The sequence below is a fragment of the Podarcis tiliguerta genome (assembly GCF_965153285.1).
Source record: "Podarcis tiliguerta genome assembly, chromosome: 6".
In the NCBI taxonomy this organism is placed as follows: Eukaryota; Metazoa; Chordata; class Lepidosauria; order Squamata; family Lacertidae; genus Podarcis; species Podarcis tiliguerta.
The window spans coordinates 85,156,236-85,180,567 of NC_139539.1; the positions used below are offsets into that span (position 1 = coordinate 85,156,236).

Below are 24,332 nucleotides of genomic sequence, written 5' to 3' on the forward strand. Positions count from 1 at the left end.
CTTCTTGTTACTTACTGAATTGGTTATTTATTGTTTATTGAATGTATATACTGCCCTTCATCTGAAGATCACAGGGCAGAAAGAGAATTATAGATTGAGAAACTCTGGGGATAATCATATCATAAGTTTGTTGTCCTTCATTGAGTTGGTTGACAGCAACATATTTCTGTTTCTAGGGACGACATGAGCCTAGCTAAGCTGTGATTAATCTGTTTTGGCTTTATGTACTCAAGTGGCTGAAAACTCACCAGGAATGTAAATTTTGGGTTAATCACTCACTTTATACAGATGTCAACACTTAACCTTACCAGGATTGAATTAACCTAGAATGTAATCTCTTTCAAAGGTGAGAGCAGAGAATTTGAAAAAAGAGAAGGACATTTTGAAAATGGCAGAGGTTCGCCTGACTCAACAAAAAGATTCTTTAGTAACAGCACAAAGAGGACAAAATATGCTGCTTACTAACCTGCAATCTATTCAGGTTTGTTTGTGCCCTCTTTGCTCATGCTCTCCGGTCTCAGCAGTGGGTGTGCATGGAGGAAAGCTTGCTCAGGAACAACACAATGTTTCTCTTGCACATAGGTCTGTGTGTAAGTAACAGATTTGGGGGCGGGGGCTTTACAGCCAGTAAGAGAGCCAGTGTGGTGTAGTGGTTAAGAGCAGTGGACTCGTAATCTGGTGAACCGGATTCGCGTCTCCACTCCTCCACATGGAGCTGCTGGGTGACCTTGGGCCAGTCACACTTCTCTGAAGTCTCTCAGCCCCACTCACCTCACAGAGTGTTTGTTGTGGGGGAGGAAGGGAAAGGAGAATGTTAGCCGCTTTGAGACTCCTTCGGTTAGTGATAAAGCGGGATATCAAATCCAAACTCTTCTACAGAAGCATTTGGGAGCTCACTTCCTTTCAGCACAATTCAGCAAAAATGTTCCATGTTCGTATATATTGTTCTTTACTAGGTGATACTGGAAAGGGCTGAGACAGAAACTCAACAGAGGCTCAATAACCAAATAGAGAAATTGGAGCGTGAAATAGCCCAACTGAAGAAAAAACTAGAAAATGAGGCAGAACAAAGGCATTCGGTTAACAAAACTCAAGATGTAAGTATGAGAAATGAAAGAAACAAGTCGTTGACATAGCACTCATGTGGTATTGATGGTTTTTTAAAAAGACAAATGGATCTCGATTCATTTCTGGTTCAAGGCACCAGAATGGAGCTCATACAGTAGTTCTTCAAATTGTAGATTTGCTTCGAAAACTGCCCCATGTGTAGAAGGCCTTTTTCCACTCATGGAAGAAATGCCTTATGCTTTTGTTTCTAGAGGAGAGCGTAGAAAATGAAACAAAATGCAAAGAAATCTTATGTTTGAGCAAACATGAGAGCTGCTGTACAACCTACCTATTAAGCCTAGGGAAGGGGGAAGAAATTCATTTAATGTACATTTTCGTACAAACCTACCTCATTCACATTTCCCCAAACAAAACACAAATATCCTCCGTAGTTCACATTTTGTCCCAGTCTTGTGAAGAGATGTGCAGAATTATGTTTTAAGCTACCTATGGTTGCAGTTGAGTTACGTTTTAGTCGCTGTCTTTGAAGTAAAGTATGGTCGTTCCTTTTCAGATTCACTTATTGGATGCTAAAAGACAGCTTGAGACAGAAATAAATCTTCATGCTAGCACAAAAGAACTGCTGAAGAATGCCCAAAAGGACATTGCAACATTAAAACAACAGCTTCACAATATGGAGGCCCAGTTAGCATCCCAGTCATCACAAAGAGCTCCTGGTCAAGGTAAGAAAAGAAAAAGTGTAAACATTTGCTAAGTTGAACCTGTGTCTAGCGTGTGTAAAACATGAGAAAACAGCTTCCATGTTTGTTGTTGTTTAGTCGTGTCCCGACTCTTCATGACCCCATGGACCAGAGCACGCCAGGCACTCCTGCCTTCCACTGCCTCCTGCAGTTTGGTCAAACTCATGCTGGTAGCTTAGAGTACACTGTCCAACCATCTCGTCGTCTGTCGTCCCCTTCTCCTTGTGCCCTCCATCTTTCCCAACATCAGGGTCTTTTCCAGGGAGTCTTCTCTTCTCATGAGGTGGCCAAAGTATTGGAGCCTCAGCTTCAGGATCTGTCCTTCCAGTGAGCACTCAGGGCTGATTTCCTTCAGAATGGATAGGTTTGATCTTCTTGCAGCCCATGGGACTCTCAAGAGTCTCCTCCAGCTCCATAATTCAAAAGCATCAATTCTTCGGCGATCAGCCTTCTTTATGGTCCAGCTCTCAGCTTCCATGTAGTATGCCCCCAAATCCAGAATTAATTTGAAGAACGCTTTATTTTGTTTAACCTTATCTTTGCCATTTTTAGGCCAGCCAAGTGCAAGCGAGGATGTGGATGATCTCGTAAGTCGATTGAGACAGTCTGAGGAGCAAGTGAATGATTTGAAGGAGAGGCTGAAGATTGCCACAAGTAATGTGGAGCAATACCAAGCTATGGTTGTAAGCCTCGAGGAATCCCTGAACAAAGAGAAACAGGTACTGGGCTTATAAAACTGCCTGCTAAATATGATTTAAGACGTGGAATTATGTTTTCATGGTACAAACGCAAGCGGGATCCAGCACTGCTTTGTATGCCCAGATGGCAGTGTACTTTTAAACTGGTACACCAGCTGTGTCCTTTCCTTGATCAATTAATGCTGGTAATCTCAGGTGCCAGGCAGGTGGCGGTGACTTGGGGAAAATAGCCCCGCTGGCATAGATGCCCACAATGGGGAGGGGCAGTTGCCCCCCTCTAGGTGAATAAGTTTCCAGATTCTCAGCTTTCACTAAAAAAAAAAAGAAGAAAAAGCTTATAACATTTGTAGAACCCAAAATACTATTTAAAATGTGCAGGCACTATTTCCCCACTCCCTTCCCTTTTGTGAACAACTAGCCTGCTCTCCTGTTTTACTGCCCTCTCCTAAAAATCCATACAGATGCATATGCTTGCAGGCCAGATTAGGATCCCTGACAGATCTAATTAGATCTGTGGGCCGGAGGTTGCCCACTGCTGCTGTGATCAATACGGTCAAATAATTTGTGTAGGTAGCTTCCTCTGTCCCTTGCCTGAGCTGATCTTTCTGAGAGCTGGTGGAAAACATCTCATTTTTAATTGGCATTTATTTAGGAACTATAAAATAAAAAGTGGCCCAAGAGTATCTCAGACATGCTTTGTCCTCACAGCAGATTCCTCAAGCTAATAGCTTGCCCTTTATCTATTACACCTGTAGATTTTTCTCACCCTTTAAGATGGGAGGGTTAGGATTAGGATTTCAGCATTGGCCTATATTTCAGATTTGAGCATTGGCCTGCATTTCTCAAGCTTACTTTCCATTCTCGGTGAAGGTGATGGACTGTAAGCAGGTCTCCTGTGTGCCACTTACGGATATCACATTTAAAACTGAGTTAATTGTGCAGGTAACTGAAGAGGTTCGCGCTGCCGTTGAAGCCCGCCTGAAGGAGGCCTCTGAGTACCAGTCCCAACTAGAAAAGAAATTGATGGAGGCAGAGAAGGAAAAGCAGGAGCTTCAGGATGAAAAACGTAAAGCTATAGAGAACATGGAACAGCAGGTATAGAAGCACGAGTATTCTCCATCATACACTTTCCTTTCACTGTAGCTAGCAAAAAACTTGGCCAGGCTTACAAAGGGCTTCTCTCTGGAAGGACTTGAGCATATCTAGTGTAATTTTTATTCTTAAGGTTTTCTTTAACTTGGTCAACGACAGACCCTAATGCCATTTTGCCGTGTGCTTTTGCAAGTCCTCTCTGTTTGCCATGTGGCATGTGGAGGGTGTGTGTCAGGGCTGCTGTTCTTAAAAACTGGCACCCAAAGCCCCATTGGGCATACAGAGTTACTTGTGTTAATTAATTCACACAATTACCATCTTTTTTGCTCTATAAGACTCACTTTTTCCCTCCTAAAAAGTAAGGGGAAATGTGTGTGCATCCTATGGAGCGAATGCAGGCTGTGCAGCTATCCCAGAAGCCAGAACAGCAAGAGGGATCGCTGCGCAGCGATCCCTCTTGCTGTTCTGGCTTCTGGGATTCAGAATATTTTTTTTCTTGTTCTGCTCCTCCTAAAACTAGGTGTGTCTTATGGTCTGGTGCATCTTATAGAGCGAAAAATACGGTAACTTTTCTGATGTGGTCATCACAAAATAAGCTTTATCTTTTGAAATCTTCCTTCTTCCTCGGCGTGTGATGGAAAACAGCCAGTGATGACAGTGTTTGTTTCATTCAGATGAAAAGCATGATTATATCAATCTGCCCTAAGCATGGAAAGGCTATTTTATTGGGCAAGTTGCTGCAGAAGTAAAGAACTACCTCAGATGACCTTGAATTAAGTCAAATTCAGGTTTAGCACTTAATTAAATTTTGATTATTCAGTGCACCAATCAGCAGTAACTTTAAAATGTAATGGTTTTCAAAAGTTCGTGATTGTTTGACACTTGATGTTTAATGAATAGCTTTCCGAGCTGAAGAAAAATCTCGCCAGTATGAAGTCTGAAGTCCAGGAAGCTCTTCAGAGAGCAAATACAGCTCTTACCAACGAGCAGCATGCTAAACGGGACTGCCAAGAACAAGTAAGTTTTTATAAGGCCTATCCAGACACAGGATATTGTTGATAATTTATATTCCATTTGTAGCCTTATTGGAGTTCACCGATTGGGTCTGTGGACAGGAGGAAGGAAGTCAAATGACACCGAGGGTTGGTTCAGAGAAAGAGTTCTTTATTTCTGCTCTCCGGAACAGCAGAAAGGCACTTGCGTGGTCAGTCCACAGCAAATCCAAAGAAGTGAGAGATTACATGCAGTATATATATCCTCCAGGCACCCTCTCCCCCTTCCCCAGGAATCTAGCCACGTCAGCTTGTGCACGCAGGTTGACATCACAGATGTTCCTGCTCCGGTATTCTTAACCATAAAAGGGTATTACTTCCTGTACTTTGGACCATAAAAAGTTGTTCCTGTTTCCAATGCTTGCTCTTGGAGCAAGAGATCATCAACTCCCAAGAACACACACTGGCACTGTTCCTGGACTAGGTTTGTGGTCAGGACGTAAGATAAGGCACAGACGTGTCTTCCCTGTTCTACTGGTACAGTCAAGGCCATCCTTGCCGTCACGAACTAATAAAGGAGAGGGCTCTGAGCACTTGTTTATACAGCTGGGTTTTGGCTCAAGAGCTCAAGTTAAACCATTTTAGCTAAGGAAAAATAGGGATTTTGGCGCAGTTTCAAACTGCCTGCACAGTCAGTTTTGGGTTTGGCTGTGTTTCTCATAAATGAGGATTGTGCACTCACACACTGCTTTTGTACCAGCCCCAGTAGTTGCCAACCTTTTTGGACCAGCAGGGGCACATTTTGGTTCTGAAAAAGGGTGTGGCTGTCACGGGTGTGTGGTGTAGCACAACATGAGTGCTGTGAGTGTGTGGCATAACACAAAATTGGAGAGTGTGTAGTCATTGCTGCTTACACCTGCTTAGGAAATCAGCTATGTCCTCCTGGTTCATGATTGTAGAGATCACACAATATTTATATTTCCTCCCGCCATCCCAAAAAATGCTGTTGATGTGTGATAACAGGGAGCATTCCCCAGTACCAGGAAAAATATACAAGCTGTCCACACACCGCACAGACCACAAGCAAGCATTGCATCTCTCACTCATACAGTCTCATTCTTTTTCCATGTGCACGCACACACACACACAGACATACACAAGTACTTCCCATATATAGCTGCCTCTGTCTACTCAGATGTAGTTCTACCTCTCTGTCTCACAGACCCTGCATACATGCAGAGCACACATTGGTAACATACCTGCCCCTATACTCTGCATACATCTCCCCCAGGAAATACATACAGTGGTGCCTCGCAAGACGAAAAGAATCCGTTCCGTGAGTCTCTTCGTCTAGCGGTTTTTTCGTCTTGCAAAGCAACCCCATTAGCGGATTAGTGCTATTAGCGGTTTAGTGGCTATTAGCGGCTATTAAAGGCTTAAGGGATTAGCGGATTAGATGCTAAAAGGCTATTAGCAGCTTAGTGCCTTAGAAAAAGGGGGTGGGGAGCGGAAAAAAAACCCCAGGAATCGCAAGACATTTTCGGCTTGCGAAGCAAGCCCATAGCAAATTCGTTTTGCGAAGCGCCTCCAAAACGGAAAACCCTTTCGTCTAGCAGGTTTTCCGTCTTGCGAGGCATTCGTCTTGCGGGGCACCAGTGTACCTCCCTCTCCCCCTCCACCCACGCACCCACATGTACACCTATCTCTCTGTCTCACAAACTACACACATACCCAGAACAAATGTTCATAATACCTTTCTGTCTCTTTCACACACACTAAACACACAGACACTGCACATCTCTCCATCTCTTGCTCCCCAAGTACATCTCTCTTGGGGACCATGCGTGAACAACCTACCCTCCACATTCAGAAAAGCTCCTCCAGAGGCAAAGAAAGGTGCCTACGATCACCAAAAAAAGATCTCTCCCAAAAGAAAACTAAAAAGAAAAAGGGAAGGCCACCAATCTGACGCTGGCTCTCTGGTAGCTCGGGAACACTAAGCGAGTCTACAGGCACCAGGCTGGTGTTCCCTGTACTAGCCTAATAGGAGTACAATGGTACCTTGGTTTGCGAACAGTCTGGTTTGCATACGTTTTGGATTACAAACACGTCAAACCCGGAAGTGCGTGTCCCGGTTTGCGAACTTTTTTTGGATTACAACCTCTTTTTTTATTATTACGAACAAATTTGGAAGGAGAAGGAATTTGCCCATGTGAAGACCATCGGGTGGAAACTCTTACACATATGGCTCTTAAATGTAAACTATATGTTGATCTCCGCCAGCAGTTCCTAGATCAACTCTGTATCCCCAAATGGAAACCAGAGTTGGAGGTCATACATTTTCTATTATTGGGGAATAATCAAGAGCTCACCAAGTTAGTGGCTAAATATCTCTATCTGGTTTTTTATCGTCGAAATACATTGCAGACGTCTGATCTCCCTGGAGACCTAGAGATGTAATGTTAGACTGCTTTGCCTCTTTCATTTGACAAATGTTTTGTGTCACTGGGAAGGTGGGAATTCTGTATTGATTTGCTATGGATGTTTGTATGTGATGCCAATAAAAGGTTTGGTGATGGTGGAAAATTTTGGGGGAGGCCCCATTGGCGAAAGAGTGCCTTGAGTTACACAACCTGTTTTGGTTTACGAACGAACCTCCGGAACGGATTATGGTTGTAAACCAAGGTACAACTGTAATTGCATGTTTATTGCATGTTGGTCTGCACTCATTGAAAATGTGAAGCATCAGTGTCTTAATCCTTTTTGTTAGAATGACACTGTAATGCTATATCGCTTGGGAACTTGTATGCCAGCTTGTGCAATCAGTGGGCTCCTACAAAAAAATAAATCTGTCTAATCTAGAATGCAGTTATGGAAAACTCTTGTATCGTAAATTTTAGGAGAACCAGCAAGGCTGCTTGGAATGGGCTGGGTTTTGTTTTCCCCACTTAAACTTACACATCACTTTAGTGACAAAATGAGAACCTTTAAAGTGCGGGGGGCCAAATAAAGTGAATTGAATTCCTTAAAAGTTCAGAAATGGTGATAGCTGGGTGGTTTTTTTTAACAGGCCAAGATAGCAGCGGAAGCACAGAATAAATATGAGCGGGAGCTGATGCTTCATGCCTCTGATGTTGAAGCCTTGCAGGCTGCCAAAGAACAAGTTGCTAAGAATTCCACAATAAAGCAGCAATTGGAGGAAGCTGCCCAGAAAGCAGAAGCTGCATTGCGAGAGAGCAGAGCTTCGTGGGAAGAGAGAGAGAGAATGTTAAAGGTAACTTTTCCGACTGTACCAGTTTTACACATACTGTATGTGAAATCCTGAAAGCAGGTGACATTAAAAAAATAAAATAAAATCTTCTCTTAAAGGATGAAGCTTCTAAGCTGGCTTCTCGCTGTGAAGACTTAGAAAAACAGAACAGACTGTTGCATGAACAGCTGGAAACTCTCAGCGACAAGATGATGTCTTCAATGAAGGAAGGCATGCCAGGAGCATTAAATGTGTCTCTCACTGAAGAAGGAAAATCACAAGAACAGATAGTGGAAATTCTCAGGTGTGTTATTTAGTGTATGGATCTGATGTCATTCCCAGGCCCTAAGGAAGCCAGACTGTCCTCCACCAGGGCCAGGGCTTTTTCAGTGACTGCTCCAACCTGGTGGAATGCTCTGTCCCACGAGACTAGGGTCCTGCAAGACTTGATCTCCTTCCTCAGCGCCTGTAAGACAGAGCTATTCTGCCTGGACTTCAATTTGAATTAGCCTGATCCTCTATTCCCTTTTCCCTTTCCTCTTCTATGAAGAAACCCTTGCTGGGACCTCACATTTAAATTCTTCCCTAGTCTCCTTGCTGTCCCTCGTAGGACCAACTTGGCCAGTTAGCCCTGGTGATCATTTGATGTCTACTGACTGGGGTGGTTTTGTTTTGTTTTGTTTTGTTTTTCCCCAAAATGACGCCTGAATTTTAGAATTTTATTGATATTGTTGTTGCATTTTATGTTGCATTTTATGCTGTTATTAAGTCACATTTTAATCAATTTTTTATATTTGCTGTTAGCTGCCCTTGAGCCCGGTTTTTAAACCAGGAAGGGTGGGATATAAATAAAAAAATTATTATTATTATATATTTAATTGGCAAAGTAATGAACCACAGGAGTGCACAAAGTGGGTAAGCTCCAGAAAACGTGGACTACAAATCCCCTGAGAACAGGGCAAGTGATGATAAAGTCTATAGTCCACAACATCTGGGAAGAGCACCATCTTTTTTATTATTACTGTTATAAGCTGCCCATTTGACTGGGTTGCCCCAGCCACTCTGAGTGGCTCCCAACAAAATATTAGCTGTACCCTGCTCCAGGGCCCATTTGCAAATGTTTCAGGGGGATTTTTGAAATGCCTAGTATTTGAGCAGATTTGACAAAATCAAAACTTCTTCCCATTGGTATAGAAGGTCATCGAGTTGGGATTTTGCTCCGCCTTGTGATCGAAGGCAGAGGGTACGCTTTTGTGGTAAGCAGATGGCTCTTCAAGAATCCGGTTTGCTTTCCTGCCTTCATTGAAACAATTGTGATTTTTCTGAAGCAGTTGAAAGAGCCGTATTCTAGGGGTCAGGAAGAAGAAGCAGGATTGGAGACGCACTCCTTTCTTGTACTCAAATCCTCACCCCGTGTGTCTTCTCCCTCTTGGGTATCTTATGTGGCCATTGCTAACTGAAGGGTGCTCCTAAACTCCAATTCAGAAACATGGCTTAAACCTTAACTACGGGTAGCAATGCGCACACACACAAACACTGGTAACATAGGATAACACAGTCTGACAACCCACTTTCAGATCCTAAACTATATGATCTCGCACTGTGTCTGCATTTGCCTGTAATAACATTATAAGGCTGAAACAGATACCAATATCGATTGGCCCAAGGGTCATGTTTTCCAACTTCCCTTTAAAACCCAGCAATTTTTAGCTTTGCAGGCTAAACAGTGTTTTGTTGAGGCATTTAATCTCAAGTAGTGCTTCTATCCACCACAGGTTTATACGCAGAGAAAAGGAGATTGCAGAAACGAGGTTTGAGGTGGCACAAGTGGAGAGCTTACGGTACCGCCAGAGGGTGGAACATTTGGAAAGGGAGCTCCAACAATTGCAGGAAAGTCTGAACGCAGAGAGAGAGAAAGTGCAGGTATGTATGTGTGTGCCTATGGTCACCTTTAGTTAGAAGTTAACAAAAGTATTTCCCTTTGTATATTGACACTTCAGAGTCCTGGAAACATTCCTGTCCTATTGACAGACATGCAGTTTATTAGGAGTGCTAATTGTTTTGTTGGTAGTATCTGGAGAACACCTCTGGCTTGCTTTCAGAAACACAACTGTTGTTACATACAAAGAATCTGAGATAATTTGCCTGTGCTGAAACATCTGGTGTTTGAAGTGAAGATGAATGCTTAGATTTAAGTTGGCTTCTTTAGAAAACAATGTGATTCCTCTGAGAAGATTGGCAGTGGTGGCCAAGATTCCCTGGAAGACCACTGGTCAATTCTTTTCTCTGCATTGCAAAGCCACAAGGAGTGTGGGCTGTGTTCATGCAGTGAACCCACAATTCATATGGGTCAAAACCCAGGCTACTGTTCTATGAGAACGGACTGTGACAAACGGATGCTTCAAAATGTTTGTGCAGCAGAGATGTTCATTGATAGAGCTATAGATAGTTTTGAAACCACTGGATTCATGTAATGGGCCAGAGGCTGATCAGTACAGACACCTGGTAAGGGCCTGGAGTAGGAGAATAATAATAATTTATTATTTGTACCCCGCCCCTCTGGCTGGGTTTCCCCAGCCACTCTGTTCGGCTTCCAACAAAGATTAAAAATACATCAAAATGTCACACATTAAAAATTTCCCTGAACAGGGCTGCTTTCTAAATGTCAGGTAGTTGTTTATCTCTTTGACATCTGATGGATAACCTTGTTAGATACCACAGTGGCCTTTCATGTTTGAGAATTGTTCATATTATATGTGGGCGGCGCTGCAATCTAAACCACTGAGCCTCTTGGGCTTGCCAATCAGAAGGTTGGCGGTTCGAATCCTCACGACGGGGTAAGCGCCCGTTGCTCTGTCCCAGCTCCTGCCAACCTAGCAGTTCAAAAGCATGCCAGTGAAAGTAGATCAATAGGTACCACTGTGGCAGGAAGGTAAACAGCATTTCCATGCGCTCTGGTTTCCGTCATGGTGTCCTGTTGCACCAGAAGCGGTTTAGTCATGCTGGCCACATGAGACAGAAAGCTGTCTGGAGAAATGCCGGCTCTCTTGTCCTGAAAGTGAGGTGAGCGCCGCAATCCCATAGTTGCCTTTGACTGGATTGAACCGTCCAGGGGTCCTTTACCTTTTTTTAACCTTTTATTATATATATTGCTCGCTCTGACAGTTAACTTTGCCGAGTTAACAGGGTTAATGAACGCACTTAATAGTTTCCCAAAAAATTACCATGGCACTCCAGGTCGCATCTTCCTGAAAACGTGGATATTGATACACATGTTTGGGATTTCACTATTGTGTTGAATTTTAGGTGACAGCGAAAACAATTGCTCAGCATGAAGAACTAATGAAGAAGACAGAGACCATGAATGTTTTGATAGAAACCAACAAGATGCTGAGGGAGGAGAAAGAGAGACTGGAACAGGAACTGCAGCAAATGCAGGCAAAAGTCAGTATGAATTTTAAATCTAGCTTTCAAAACCCTAAAACACTGAAAACCACAAATTATTGAACAAAATGAGAAATTAAGGAATATACACAGCTCCCCCGGTGTCAAACCATAATTTACAACCTACAGTAACTTGAGGCATTTGAAAGTTTCAAATCAAGGAGCTGTTCATTCACTGAGACACGACGTTAAACTCAGAATGTGGAGATTTTGGCTGTACCAGGAAACAAAGTCACTCGGAAGTAACTTCTAAACCGTTATGTGTTCAGGTGCGTAAACTGGAAGCTGATATCTTGCCTTTGCAAGAGTCTAATGCTGAACTGAGCGAGAAGAGTGGGATGCTTCAAGCAGAGAAGAAGCTTTTGGAAGAGGATCTCAAACGCTGGAAAGCACGGACCCAGGTGAGCTTACCTTGGATTCAAGGACTATTGTTTTGCAATGCCTCAACAGGACATTTCTCCAGAGTACAAAAAGAGGTCCCCACTCCAAGATGGGTGAAAATGTTACATAATAGAAGACCAAGAAAAGGAAAAAAGACAATAGATATGGTATAAGATTTGGGGCAGGTTTACACTTTTACTTAGACGGAAAGAAGGGAAGCATTTAAGAAAAGCTAAAAGCATTAGGAGGGATATCTGCACTAAGGTAAATATTATTGGGTGCTCCTAGAAAGATAAGTATTGATCAGAGTGAGGGAGGATGAAGGGGGAAGGGATTTTTCTCTTCCTTTAGGCAGTTACAAGTAGGCAGCAGTCCTGAATCTCATGAAGTTTTCAGAATATGTTGCTGTGTGTTTTGCTTTGTGGATATTTTATATTTCGAAGTTGTTTTTTAGTTTCGTTACGTATGTATAGCTATATATTTGTTTTGTATTTGTTATCTTTCTATAAACCACTTAAATACACTGCTGATACTAAGTGCAATATAAATATACGAAAGAAACCAGATGAATAGGATAAATTGCACACACACTAAAAAGCTCGTTCATAGGTAAATTTCTTCTTGCAGCATTTATTGAGCCAACAAAAAGATACAGATATTGAAGAGTATCGGAAGCTTCTTTCGGAGAAGGAGGTGAACACCAAACGCATACAGCAGATGAGTGAAGACATAGGCAGGCTTAAAGCAGAAATTGCAAGGTAAATTTCAAGGAATGTCTTGAAATTTTGGAGATGCCAAATACTTGGTCGAAGCACCCGTTCCTATCAACATTAAGTTCTTGTTCAGCAGTTAATGGGGTGTCTTGACAATTCTAATCCTGATACATTTGTTCAGCCTTTACCACAGGTGCTGGTAGTAGCAGCAGCCGTGGATTCAGATACCATAAGCAAGGACCCTTAATTTTTATTTCCATACCTCTTTTAAATTGCTCGCATTTTCCAATAATAAAAGGGAGGAGTATACAGAAAATAGCTCTCATTGATTTCCGTTGTGTTAGAAGTTCTTTCAATTTTTGTTAAGGTCAAATGCTTCACTGACAACAAGTCAGAATCTGGTCCAGACCCTCCGAGAAGATCTGGCGAAAACGAAAAATGAAAAGGACACCCTTCAGAAAGATTTGGACATTAAACTGGCTGACATCCAAGAGAAAGTTAAAACGATAACACAGGTCAAGAAAATTGGACGTAGATACAAGACTCAGTATGAAGAACTGAAAGCACAACATGACAAGGTAGGTTTTAACTTCTGATAAGTAAAATGGAAGAGCTCTTCCATATTAGATTTTTGTAAATTCAGCTAGTCTTCATTTTTGAAAATTGTGCTTTAGTCTGGGGAGGCTGTAGGAATGTAGAATGTTTGAAGTTTTATTCTGTTTAGTATTCTGTTGGGAGCCACCCAGAGTGGCTGGGGAAACCCAGCCAGATGGGCAGGGTATAAAAAATAAATTATTATTATTATTATTATTATTATTATTATTATTATTATTATTATTATTTATAGAATGTTCAACCTGCTGTAATTTTGGTTAATAGCTTGCATAATACCGATCCCATTCACCAACACAGATGTTTACTTTCCAAAATTTTAGGTGATTGCAGAAACATCAACTCCGTCTTCTGCAGAACAGCAAGAGCAACATGCTTCAGACAAAGAAATTCAAGAAGTGAAAGAAGCTCTGAGCCAAGCTGAGACCAAGATAAAAGCCTTGGAAGGACAGATTGAAAATTTACAGAAGGTGTGAGAGCCTTTTCTGAGGATCATATGTGTCTGTAGCCAACTCCCAAAATGAATAATCAGCTTACCAAAAAGACTGAAGTGGGATGTTGTGCTTGTATGATGGGGGACCAAGTTTAGATCCCTGGATGGCTGTGAGGTTTGGCCCAGTCATGCTGTTTCAGCTTAACGTGCCTTAAAGGGATATTCCCAGGTGTGCTGCCCTGAAACCATTGGGGAATAGTAGGTAGTGGTGAAAAAATACCATAGAAAATCGTTTGTAAGTGTTTCAGAAATTTTACACCACAGGGAGAAGTTACCTTTACAGTATAAAGGTAAAGGGACCCCTGACCATTAGGTCCAGTCATGACTGACTCTGGGGTTGCGGCGCTCATCTCACTTTACTGGCCGAGGGAGCCAGTGTACAGCTTCCGGGTCATGTGGCCAGCATGACTAAGCCGCTTCTGGCGAACCAGAGCAGCGCACGGAAACGCCATTTACCTTCCCGCCAGAGCGGTACCTATTTATCTACTTGCCCTTGACATGCCTTTGAACTGCTAGGTGGGCAGGAGCTGGGACCAAGCAACGGGAGCTCACCCCGTCGTGGGGATTCGAACCGCCGACCTTCTGATCGGCAAGTCCTAGGCTCTGTGGTTTGACCCACAGCGCCACCCGCTTCCCTCCTTTACAGTATACTCAGATTCAAACACCCTATGCTCTTACAGCTCTTAGATTGTCTAGGACCTTCTCATAGAAAGCTTGCGCTACTTCACTAATCACCCAGTGATTGAAAGCAGTTCTGTATCCTGAAGTTTCCATGTCTTGCTTTCTGTAGACGCTCGGCGAGAAGGACAGCGAAGTAAAAAATCTCCAGGAACAGGTAGCCCAGCTTCAGTCAGAGGCTTCCCGTCTTCAGCAAGATCTACAGGAGAAAACATCACAAGAGGAGCAGCTCAGGCAGCAGGTTGCTGAGAAGGAGGAGAAGATGAAGAAGACGCTTCTGGCTGCCAAGCAGAGGATTGCACAGTTAGCAGGTGAATTGCCTGGCAGTTCTTTCGAAGCGGTTGCCATTTTTAGTTCTTTGGCGTAAGGTTTTTATGTTGCTGTAAGGTTCCAGCTACCTGATCAAGGTAGAAGCTTGCATAAGAGAGAGTCCACTTCGTCAGGTTCACAAAATGATTTCAAAAGTGTGTTTGTATAAACAGACAGATGCACATGACATCACATCTAATCCTATTTTCTTCTCCTAAAATATTCCATCCTTTATTGCTGCTGCTTTTGTAAAGATGGCTTAGCCCTATCCAGATAATTGGGAGTTGTATTTGGTAAGGGGATAGGGAACTCTGCCAGCACAGAAGCCCATCTCATAACCATGCATTGAATGCTGCATTATTTCACAGTAGAAATAGAACTCCAAGTCAGTTGTCCCAGCAGGACTAATGGGCATAGTTAAGCTTGCAGGAACCTGCCAGGAAATAATCCTCCTTCTCCTAAGCTAAGTGCTGTAGTATGAAGAGGAGAAAAGCAGCTGTATCTGTTTACTGATTAGGCCAGAGCTGTTTGCAGACTCTTTTTTCCTGGTAGAGCCAGAGCCAGAATTAAGGGACACTCTTCTCCCAGAGATGGCAGATTTGAGCCGGCCCCACCTCTGGGTAGGAGTCGTTTGTGATTAGTACCAGTATTCTGTTAATGCAAGGGCCCTATGTATAGAGCTCAGCACATGTTGACGGAAACTTGGAGGCTGTGTCCTCTTGAGTGGTGTTCTGCTTGCATACACACTCAGGCCACTGTGCGGATATAATACCCGACATGGATTTTGGATTGGAGGGGGGTCCTGATCCAAGTCCCCTCTCATTGTAGCCCTTGAACATTTGCATAACACCATGTTAAAATGGAAATGTTGAATACAGTGGTACCTCGGGTTAAGTACTTAATTTGTTCCGGAGGTCCGTTCTTAACCTGAAACTGTTCTTAACCTGAAGCACCACTTTAGCTAATGGGGCCTCCTGCTGCCGCTGCGCCGCCAGAGCCCGATTTCTGTTCACGTCCTGAAGCAAAGTTCTTAACCCAAGGTACTATTTCTGGGTTAGAGGAGTCTGTAACCTGAAGCGTATGTAACCTGAAGCGTATGTAATCCGAGGTACCACTGTATTAGGGGACCTGCAGGGACAGAGCTCTTCATGAAAATGCTGTTTTCAGAATTCCTGTTTAAAGAGACATAGTAAGGAGTTTCGACTTGCCTTCCTATACTTTAATTCAGGTGCGAAGGAACAGCTGACCAAAGAAAGCGAGGAGTGGAAACAAAAGAGCAGTGCACTGGAAGAGCAGAAGACTGAGTTGGAAGTGCGGATGAGCGCACTTAAATCACAGTATGAAGGCCGCATTTGCCGCCTAGAGAGAGAGCTCCGAGAGCAGCAAGAGAGGCACCACGAGCAGCGAGATGAACCAGCAGAATCTACCAATAAGGTAGGGACACGGGTGGCGCTGTGGTCTAAACCACTGAGCCTCTTGGGCTTGCCGATCAGAAGCTCGGCGGTTCGAATCCACGCAATGGAATGAGCTCCCGTTGCTCTGTCCCAGCTCCTGCCAGCCAACAGCTGCTACTAGATTAGTTGTGGTGGTTGAGGGGGTATGGATTTTTGAAAATGGCATAGAATCATAGAATTGTTGAGTTGGAAGGGACCCTAAGGGAAATCTAGTCCAACCTCCTGTAGTCCATGACAGATGAATATCCAGCTTCTGCTTAAAAACCTCCAGTGAAGAAGAGTCCACCGCCTTCTGAGAATTCATTGGCTCTAATAAATCTGTAATAAAAACACAAACGTCAATATTCTGATAATAAGTCAGTAGAATGCAAGACTTAGGTGCTATTTCATACAATCATTTGCGTTGATATTTTGAATCCTGTGGCTTACTGAAGCATTGTCTCCAATAGGCTCCAGAACAGCAGAGACAGATCACCCTTAAGTCAACTCCTGCTGCAGGTGACAGAGGAATGTGAGTTCTTGTGTTCATTCTTCCCACTCTTGTTTTATAAGCTGCTACTAGCACAGGGCGATACTAAATTAATTGTCTGAAACTGGTATGACGGTCAAACCGCAATACAGGTTTCCGACTTTCTGAGCTGGTGGTATATTGCGGCTCCCCGGCCACTGGCAGCACAGCTCACTTCCTCCCTGCCGGCCTGTGCTGTGCTGGCAGCAGCCTGGAACCTGTGATATATCTATCACCAGCTCAGATTGCCTCCGGGGGGGGGGGTGTGGCTTTGTTAACTGCTCCACTGAGGGGTGGGCAGCCGTTTAACGAAGCCCTCTCCTGGGGGCTTGATCAGCTGAGGGACTGGTAGACGGAAATGGGCTGGGTGGGGAGCCTAGACATTTTATACATTAGAGCCCCTCTGTTCTACACATTAGGGACTCAGGTGGCACTGCAGTCTAAACTGAGCCTCTGGGGCTTGCCGATCAGAAGGTCAGCTGTTCAAATCCCCACAGTGGTGGTGAGCTCCTGTTGCTCTGCCCCAGCTCCTGCCAACCTAGCAGTTTGAAAACATACCAGCACGAGTAAATAAATAGGTACCGCTGTGGCAGGAAGGTAAACAGCATTTCCATGGGCTCTGGTGCTCGTCACAATGTCCTGTTGTGCCAGAAGTGGTTTAGTCATGCTGGCCACATGACCCGGAAAGCTGTCTGCGAACAAACGCCAGCTCCCTCGTGTTTGTAGAATGTGTTTCTAAGAAAATAAACATTGGGTTGTGGTGCCAGTTTGCCCATACCAGGATGCTTTGGGTTAAAAAATAATGGAAGAACGAATGCTTATTGTGTAGTATTGTTTGCAGAAAATAACTTCTAGTGAGTACCTGATCTCAGATGAACCTACTGCAGAAAAGTTGCTTCCCTAGTTGCTAGAGGAAGGGCAAACTAGGCAAAGGACTAGGGAATGAGATAGAAGTCGTAAAAGTGTACTAAAAGTGGTGAGGGACAGAAAATCTTTAGGACACCCGTGATTCCTCCCCTTTGAATGTTGTGAATGCCTGTATAGGGCTATAATTCATTTATGGACATTTAAAGGCCACAAGGCGTACTGTTGCCAGTTACCTTTCTAACAGACTAACATGGCCATCTCTCTGGGAATTTGTCCTTCACTCAGATTAGGCTGTAATCCTAAACGCGTTTACTAGGGTGTAAGACCTATTGAGCGCCACAACCCCATAGTCACCTTTGACTGGACTTAACCATCCAGGGGTCCTTTACCTTTACCTTTCTACACATCACTCCAGTGAAGACTGTTTACATTGTACTTATTTGCATATATTTAGAATAATATCTAACACGTACGACTTTGACTTTTATCTAGTGCTAGTACTTCAGATCCACCGACAGCCAACATCAAACCAACTCCTGTTGTATCTACTCCAAGCAAAGTGACAGCAGCTGCAATAGCTGGGAACAAATCGACCCCAAGGGCCAGCATCCGCCCAATGCTGACTCCGACAACTGTCACAAATCCTACATCTACCCCAACAGCTACAGTTATGCCAACAACACAGGTGGAAACTCAGGAAGGTACATTACTGATCAAAAGGCTTAACAATGTACATGATGAATAGTATTTTTTTTAATGTGTAATTTCTAGGATTCTATATGCTTGTGCTGGTCCCATGGGTTACCCGAGAGGTGCAGTCCAAGTCCGGTCCGTGGTCAAAGGTGCAATGTGGAGGCAGTCCATAGTAGCTGAAGCTGGGTGCAGGGCAGGGAGTCAGGTGAAGTCAGAAACAGGCGTGCAAGCAGGGAGCCAGGGCAGGTCAAGAGCTCAGGCAGGAAAGCAGGACATGGTTCAGGCAGGAACTAGCAACCAACAATATTGCTCCCACAACTTGGGACTGGGGCTGGCCTGCTTTTATCTGCCCCGAGGCACAGGGCGGCCCCGATCCTCAGGTGACTCGCCTCTCCTGGCCTGGAGGCGAGCACTCCTCCTGCGGGAACTTAGTTCTCTCCGCCTCTTCCCTGAGCCTCTGCAGCTCAGGAGAGGCTGGAGGGTTACCGGACCCAGAGGAAACCTCAGTTTCTTCTGATGGGGCTGAGAGTGGAGTACCTGCAGGCAGTGGGTCCTCCATCACCTCAGGAGCAAGACCAGACTCAGCTGATGCCTGCACCTGAGGATCCAGCACAGGTGAGGACCCTTCAGGCTCATGCCCCAGCCCCGGCTCAGCTGGTTCTGGAGGCGGGGAATCCTGTGCAGGCTGGGATCCCTCAGGTTCAGCATCCGAGTCCGAATCCCAGGCCATCACAATGCCACTGCATCAAAAGCATTAGAACACAGAGGCCTCTGTGTACTGTTTGCCTCCTGTACTGTTTGTGAAGCCATTCAATTCATAAAGCAAGGAAACTCTTCTGATGGTTGAGGTTGGGATTTGATAGAATGAACATCATAACATAAAGTGCCCTAGGTAGTGATTTTTGCTGGGGGACGCATACCCCTAAACATTTTGTGAACCTTTGTACTTTTGTCCATTTTCTGTGTTTATTTTTCCCAATTTGAACTATAAAATGGTGATTTTCTTGAGTTAAAATGAGAGTACCCCTAAACATTTTTTTAGGAAAAAATCACAGGCCCTAGGGTGGAATCTTCATGGTTGCAATCCCAGTTCTTGGGATGTTCCCATATCAAGGATTTTGTGGAACCTCAGTGCTCTTCTTCAAAATTAAACCCTGAAAATCTATATTGCTTTTTGTAGAAATGGAAAACTTCCAATGTAGTTGCAAAAACCAATTTGAATTTTGAAAATGCCGAAGGGAAAGAAACAGGAAGTGAGGAACAGTACACAGAAATGCCTAGATCCATTTGTCTTCTCAAAGGTAGTTAATAGAAAAGAATAATGCTGTATTACGCAGGCGATGGGTTTGTCGCGTTCATTAAAGTAGCATGCATGTTAACTTCCATACAGCTGAAATACACAATTCTGGTTTGTAGAAAGGACTGTCCCCTAGTCTATAGGTTGTGAGGCATTTCACTTGATTCTGTTGTCAGCGCCGCTCACCTTAAATAAAAGGAAGTGGGGTGGAATTTATTTCAGAGCTGCGTACCAGCCTGAACCCCGGACCACGGCTACAGCTTTCTCATTTTTGAAAAAGTTGAATATTATGTGGCTGGAACTAAAGATTACAACAATTTTATTTCAGCTATGCAGTCGGAAGGACCAGTTGAACATGTTCCAGTCTATGGAAGCACAAGTGGATCTGTGCGCTCCACAAGCCCCAACGTCCAGACCTCTCTCTCCCAGCCCATCTTGACAGTTCAGCAGCAAACTCAAGCGACAGCTTTTGTCCAGCCCACTCAGCAGAGCCATCCTCAGATAGAACCAGCCACTCAGGATCCACCCCCCACAATTTTGGAGGTGGTGCAGAGCTCACAGATAGAAAGACCGTCTACTTCGACAGCAGTATTTGGCACAGGTTGGTTAAATTTCCTAGATTAAAAGCATTAAGGGCTTAACCTGGCCAGTTTTCCTTCTGTAGACTTGGGGAAAGCACTAAATAAACTTTGGTTTTTATTTAAATATTGAATTAAAAGAAGTACTGTATTTTTCGCTCTATAAGACGCACCAGACCACAAGACACACCTAGTTTTTGGAGGAGGAAAACAAGAAAAAAAATATTCTGAATCTCAGAAGCCAGAACAGCAAGAGGGATCGCTGCGCAGTGAAAGCAGCAATCCCTCTTGCTGTTCTGGCTTCTGGGATAGCTGTGCAGCCTGCATTCGCTCCATAAGATGCACACACATTTCCCCTTACTTTTTAGGAGGGATAAAGTGAGTCTTATACAGCAAAAAAAACAGTAATTTTAAAGTGCCAGCATCAGTCTTTAAGGTGCTCCTCAAAAAAGAAAGCCATAATTGTTTGTTTTTCTTTGTCCCTTGGGCAAAGTGTGTTTTGAATTTAATGACATTTTCTCCTTAAGTTTCAGCTACACCAAGTTCTTCTTTACCCAAACGCTCCCGGGAGGAAGAAGATGATAGCACAGTTGAAAACTCGGACCAAATTCCTGAGGAGATGGTTGATATGCCTCATGCAAAGAAAATGAGAAGTGTTCAAAGAGTTGGGCCAGAGGTTTGTAAGAAGAAGAACGGCACTAATTTAGTTGTGTTTGGTTATGGGTATTGCAACTGGGCTAGGAGAAGAGGGAAAATTGTCCCAGAAAGCTGGCTTTTAAAAGCTCTGAAGCATTTGGAATGGGTGGTGACAAATCTGTCACATCACCCAGTGTCAAATACAATTGGCAGGTTCTGTTGGCTAGGGTGGGTTGTTCTGCTTGTATTTGACTGCAGGCTTCTCATTTTTAGTGTTCAAATTTCCATGATACCTGTATGGTGTGTGCAAACCTTCACTGGGTCAAACGTGAAGTGATGTAAATTGTGTGCACATTTTTTGTTACGTAAATATCAGGTGCTGAGGAAAGGCTGAGCAGCGTTGGGAACGGGGACGGGGAATTTCTCCCTTCCATTGCCTTGACAAAAATTCCCTCTTCAAAGCTGCTACAGCTTTTCCATTTCCAAGAGAAATTTTATTGCCACCAACGAAGGCTTCCTTAGAAATGCAGATAGCAGCTGTAGAGACATGATACTTGATCAGGACCTTGGTCACGAAAGAGCCCTGAGGCTGCTCAGTATTGCCCCGATCGTCTATGTACATGCCAAATAATATGCAATTTGAATTACATGCATGGAATTAACATCACATCTACTTGGGTCCAGGGATACCGAACATCGTACTTGGTGTCTTTTCAAATGTAATACTTGTCACTGAAATCATGACACACTTTCAGCTGCCAGACATCAGATGATGAGTAATCAATTAGTTGCAGGTCAAACGATCCACATTCCTGTTTTGAGCAAGCCCTTAGTATAAACAAGAAATAAATCACATTTGTGCAATAACGAACTATAGAAGATATGAAAAATCCTCTTCTTGATGATTGGGGTTTTTTTCTGTTCTGTTCATAACTACATAGATTGTAGAGCATTGACTTTAGTGTGGATTTTGAGTTGGTTCTCATAGATAGGTGGAATACAGTGGTACCTCCGGTTACAGACGCTTCAGGTTACAGACTCCGCTAACCCAGAAATAGTACCTCGGGTTAAGAACTTTGCTTCAGGATGAGAACAGAAATCACGCTGCGGCAGCAGGAGGCCCCATTAGATAAAGTGATGCTTCAGGTTAAGAACAGTTTCAGGTTAAGAACGGACCTCCGGAACGAATTAAGTACGTAACCAGAGGTACCACTGTAGTTGCTTAAAGATTTGCTGCTATGTTTTTGCCTTGTACAGTGAAGAAACCCAAGTAGAACATTATATGCATAGCATGTATTGCAGGTGATCTTGACATTTTCTCCATCATCTGTCACTTAAATTAGTGTTAACAAATTGACGTCATGTTTCAGGAGGAAGTGACTGCGGAAGAAAGCACAGATGGAGAAATAGAAGCTCAAGCCTACAATCAGGATTCTCAGGATTCCATTGGAGAAGTAAGCAAGTCTTTCTCTAACCAGGGGAACATTTTGCATCTCATGCTTATGCCATGGCAGGATTCAGAAAAGTGTGTGTGCATGAGCTGGGCTGGGGTTCCCAAGATGGCACAGCTCCTCTGACCTTCATTTGTGTGATCTGGTGGCAGGGGGAATAGTGAAAAAGAGTGTGCTGGGCACATTTCTTCAGAATGGTTGCTAAGCGGGGGGGGGGGGGTGGTCGCCCTGGTTGCCATCGCTGAGGGGGTGCCTGAGGGATCCAGCCCATACGTGGATCACGGCAGCACCCCCTTGGGTGGATTGATCTGTCCCCATGGGTGGATCACCCTGCTCCCGCTGTTCCGGGTGCCAGCTAGCAAGCTACGCCTTTGCTTCAGACCAATCCAGTTCCTTTATATTTAGCTATAAAGCTGATTTCTGACCAGTAGAGAGCACTTCTACTGTTGCAATGAAAGATGCACCCCACTGTAAAGGTAAAGGGACCCCAGACCGTTAGGTCCAGTTTTGGACAACTCTGGGGTTGCGGTGCTCATCTCGCTTTACTGGCCGAGGGAGCCGGCATTTGTCCGCAGACAGCTTCCGGGTCATGTGGCCAGCATGACTTGAGCCGCTTCTGCCGAAACCAGAGCAGCAAACGGAAACGCTGTTTACCTTCCTCCCGGAGCGGTACCTTTTGCGGTTCTTTTGCAAGAAACAGCACAAGAAAGAAAGAAAGCTTCCTGGCAAATAATAGTCCCAGCTAAAGTAAACTTTGATTACACTGATAATAGGATCCAGAGTATTGACATACTTCAAGTCTTTCTGGTTGCAAACTAGAAATTTTGGCTCAAAATCAGATCACATAGACCTTTTATATAATATCGGCATATGGCAAACGGCTATAAATCCTGGAGGTACCCCTCCTCTTGGCATTACTTTGGGTTTTATTCGATTTGTCTTGACTTAGGGTGTAACACAAGGGGACTACACTCCCATGGAAGACAGTGAGGAGACTTCTCAGTCCCCACCAATAGATCTTCAGTCAGATCAGCAGAATACAGCATCGTCCCAGGATGGCCAGGGCAAGAGAGATGATGTCATTGTTATCGACAGTGACGATGAAGAGGATGAAGATGAAGAAAACGATGGCGAAGCAGAAGTATGTGTGTGTGTTTTGTAAAATAAAAATGATATTTCTACACAGCATAAGTGGCTACTCATTTGTTGCAGATAAATTACAAGGGCTCTACAGTCCTTTTCAAGAGTGTTTGATATTGGTTGTGGGTTGTTGTTGTTGTTGTTGTTGTTGTTGTTTTGCATTCCCTGTAAAAGTGTGTATTGCACATCTTAAAATGCCTTAGACTAGCAGATGAGTACTTTTCTAAGCCAATAAGGCAGTTCACCTTAAACTCTTATCTTCCTCAGTGGACACCAAGAAGAAGAAGGCTGTACCTCTAAGCATTAAATATTTACTACCTGAATCGGATATAGTTTGCAGATAATTTAGAATGATATTTTGGTCGCCCCCCTTTTTAAAAAAAATACAGTTCTTAATTATTATCAGATACATAAGAGTCTGGAAGAGGGATTTAGAGTTGTGTAGGTTGAGTATGCCGTGGCTGCAGCCTAGCTGATGCCACCATTAAAATGTATGAATTTGACTCAGATGCAGAAGGCAGTGACACTTTTGTACTCCCTGCTTTTCCCCCTTGCACACCACAACCGAGGGCCAAAACTTCTAAATCCCTGCTAATAATCCGCAACTCCATGCAAGAGCCCAGTCCTGTTTCATTACTCGCACCGCGTCCCACTTTTCTTCATACAAGAAAGCAAATGATTCTGAACAAAATTTTAAAAGGAGTCTGTTTAATTTCTCAAATGTTAATTGTTGCATTAGGAGTATGAAGACGAGGAAGAGGATGACGAGGATGATGAAGATGAAGACACCGGAATGGGAGATGAAGGTGATGATAGCAACGAAGGCACTGGGAGCGTCGATGGCAACGATGGATATGAAGCGGACGATGCCGAGGTAAAAACAGCAGGCAAAATTGTGTGTTTGGCGTTCAGCAGATAATTGTCATGTTATACTGACAGTGCGTCTAGTTTGATCCCGAGGAGAAAATGTTTCTCAAAGCGAATGGACGTCCAGAGGTAGTTGCAGGAGTAGCAACGTAGGTTGTAGCTTTCCGGCTGGTTTAAAACACAGGGATTGTAAAGGAGGGATTGTAAAATCTTAAAGAGAGAGTAATTTAATTTAGAAAGCTCTCAATACCTCGGATCGTTTGATGGTCTCTTTCAGGGAACTGATGGCATGGACCCCAGTACAGAAACGGAAGAGAGCATCGCTGGAGGGGAAAGCAGCCAGAGAGCAGCTGACTCTCAAAATTGTGGTA

General features: G+C 43.8%; 1 protein-coding gene across 2 annotated transcripts in view; it reads left to right on the plus strand.

Moving 5' to 3' along the window:
- The window catches only part of TPR (translocated promoter region, nuclear basket protein), a 60,131-nt gene that overhangs the window by 22,997 nt on the left and 12,802 nt on the right, over nt 1-24,332 (plus strand). For both annotated transcript variants that reach the window (XM_083445255.1, XM_083445256.1), the window contains exons 18-41: nt 347-481; nt 957-1,097; nt 1,622-1,790; nt 2,361-2,527; nt 3,449-3,601; nt 4,499-4,615; nt 7,661-7,864; nt 7,960-8,144; nt 9,616-9,763; nt 11,147-11,284; nt 11,554-11,685; nt 12,293-12,423; nt 12,746-12,956; nt 13,314-13,460; nt 14,274-14,472; nt 15,699-15,904; nt 16,374-16,435; nt 17,792-18,000; nt 19,618-19,890; nt 20,395-20,543; nt 21,874-21,957; nt 22,904-23,095; nt 23,834-23,968; nt 24,239-24,329. In XM_083445255.1, coding sequence (XP_083301381.1) covers nt 347-481; nt 957-1,097; nt 1,622-1,790; nt 2,361-2,527; nt 3,449-3,601; nt 4,499-4,615; nt 7,661-7,864; nt 7,960-8,144; nt 9,616-9,763; nt 11,147-11,284; nt 11,554-11,685; nt 12,293-12,423; nt 12,746-12,956; nt 13,314-13,460; nt 14,274-14,472; nt 15,699-15,904; nt 16,374-16,435; nt 17,792-18,000; nt 19,618-19,890; nt 20,395-20,543; nt 21,874-21,957; nt 22,904-23,095; nt 23,834-23,968; nt 24,239-24,329 — 3,778 coding nt within the window. The remainder of the gene's footprint in view (nt 1-346; nt 482-956; nt 1,098-1,621; nt 1,791-2,360; nt 2,528-3,448; nt 3,602-4,498; nt 4,616-7,660; nt 7,865-7,959; nt 8,145-9,615; nt 9,764-11,146; nt 11,285-11,553; nt 11,686-12,292; nt 12,424-12,745; nt 12,957-13,313; nt 13,461-14,273; nt 14,473-15,698; nt 15,905-16,373; nt 16,436-17,791; nt 18,001-19,617; nt 19,891-20,394; nt 20,544-21,873; nt 21,958-22,903; nt 23,096-23,833; nt 23,969-24,238; nt 24,330-24,332) is intronic.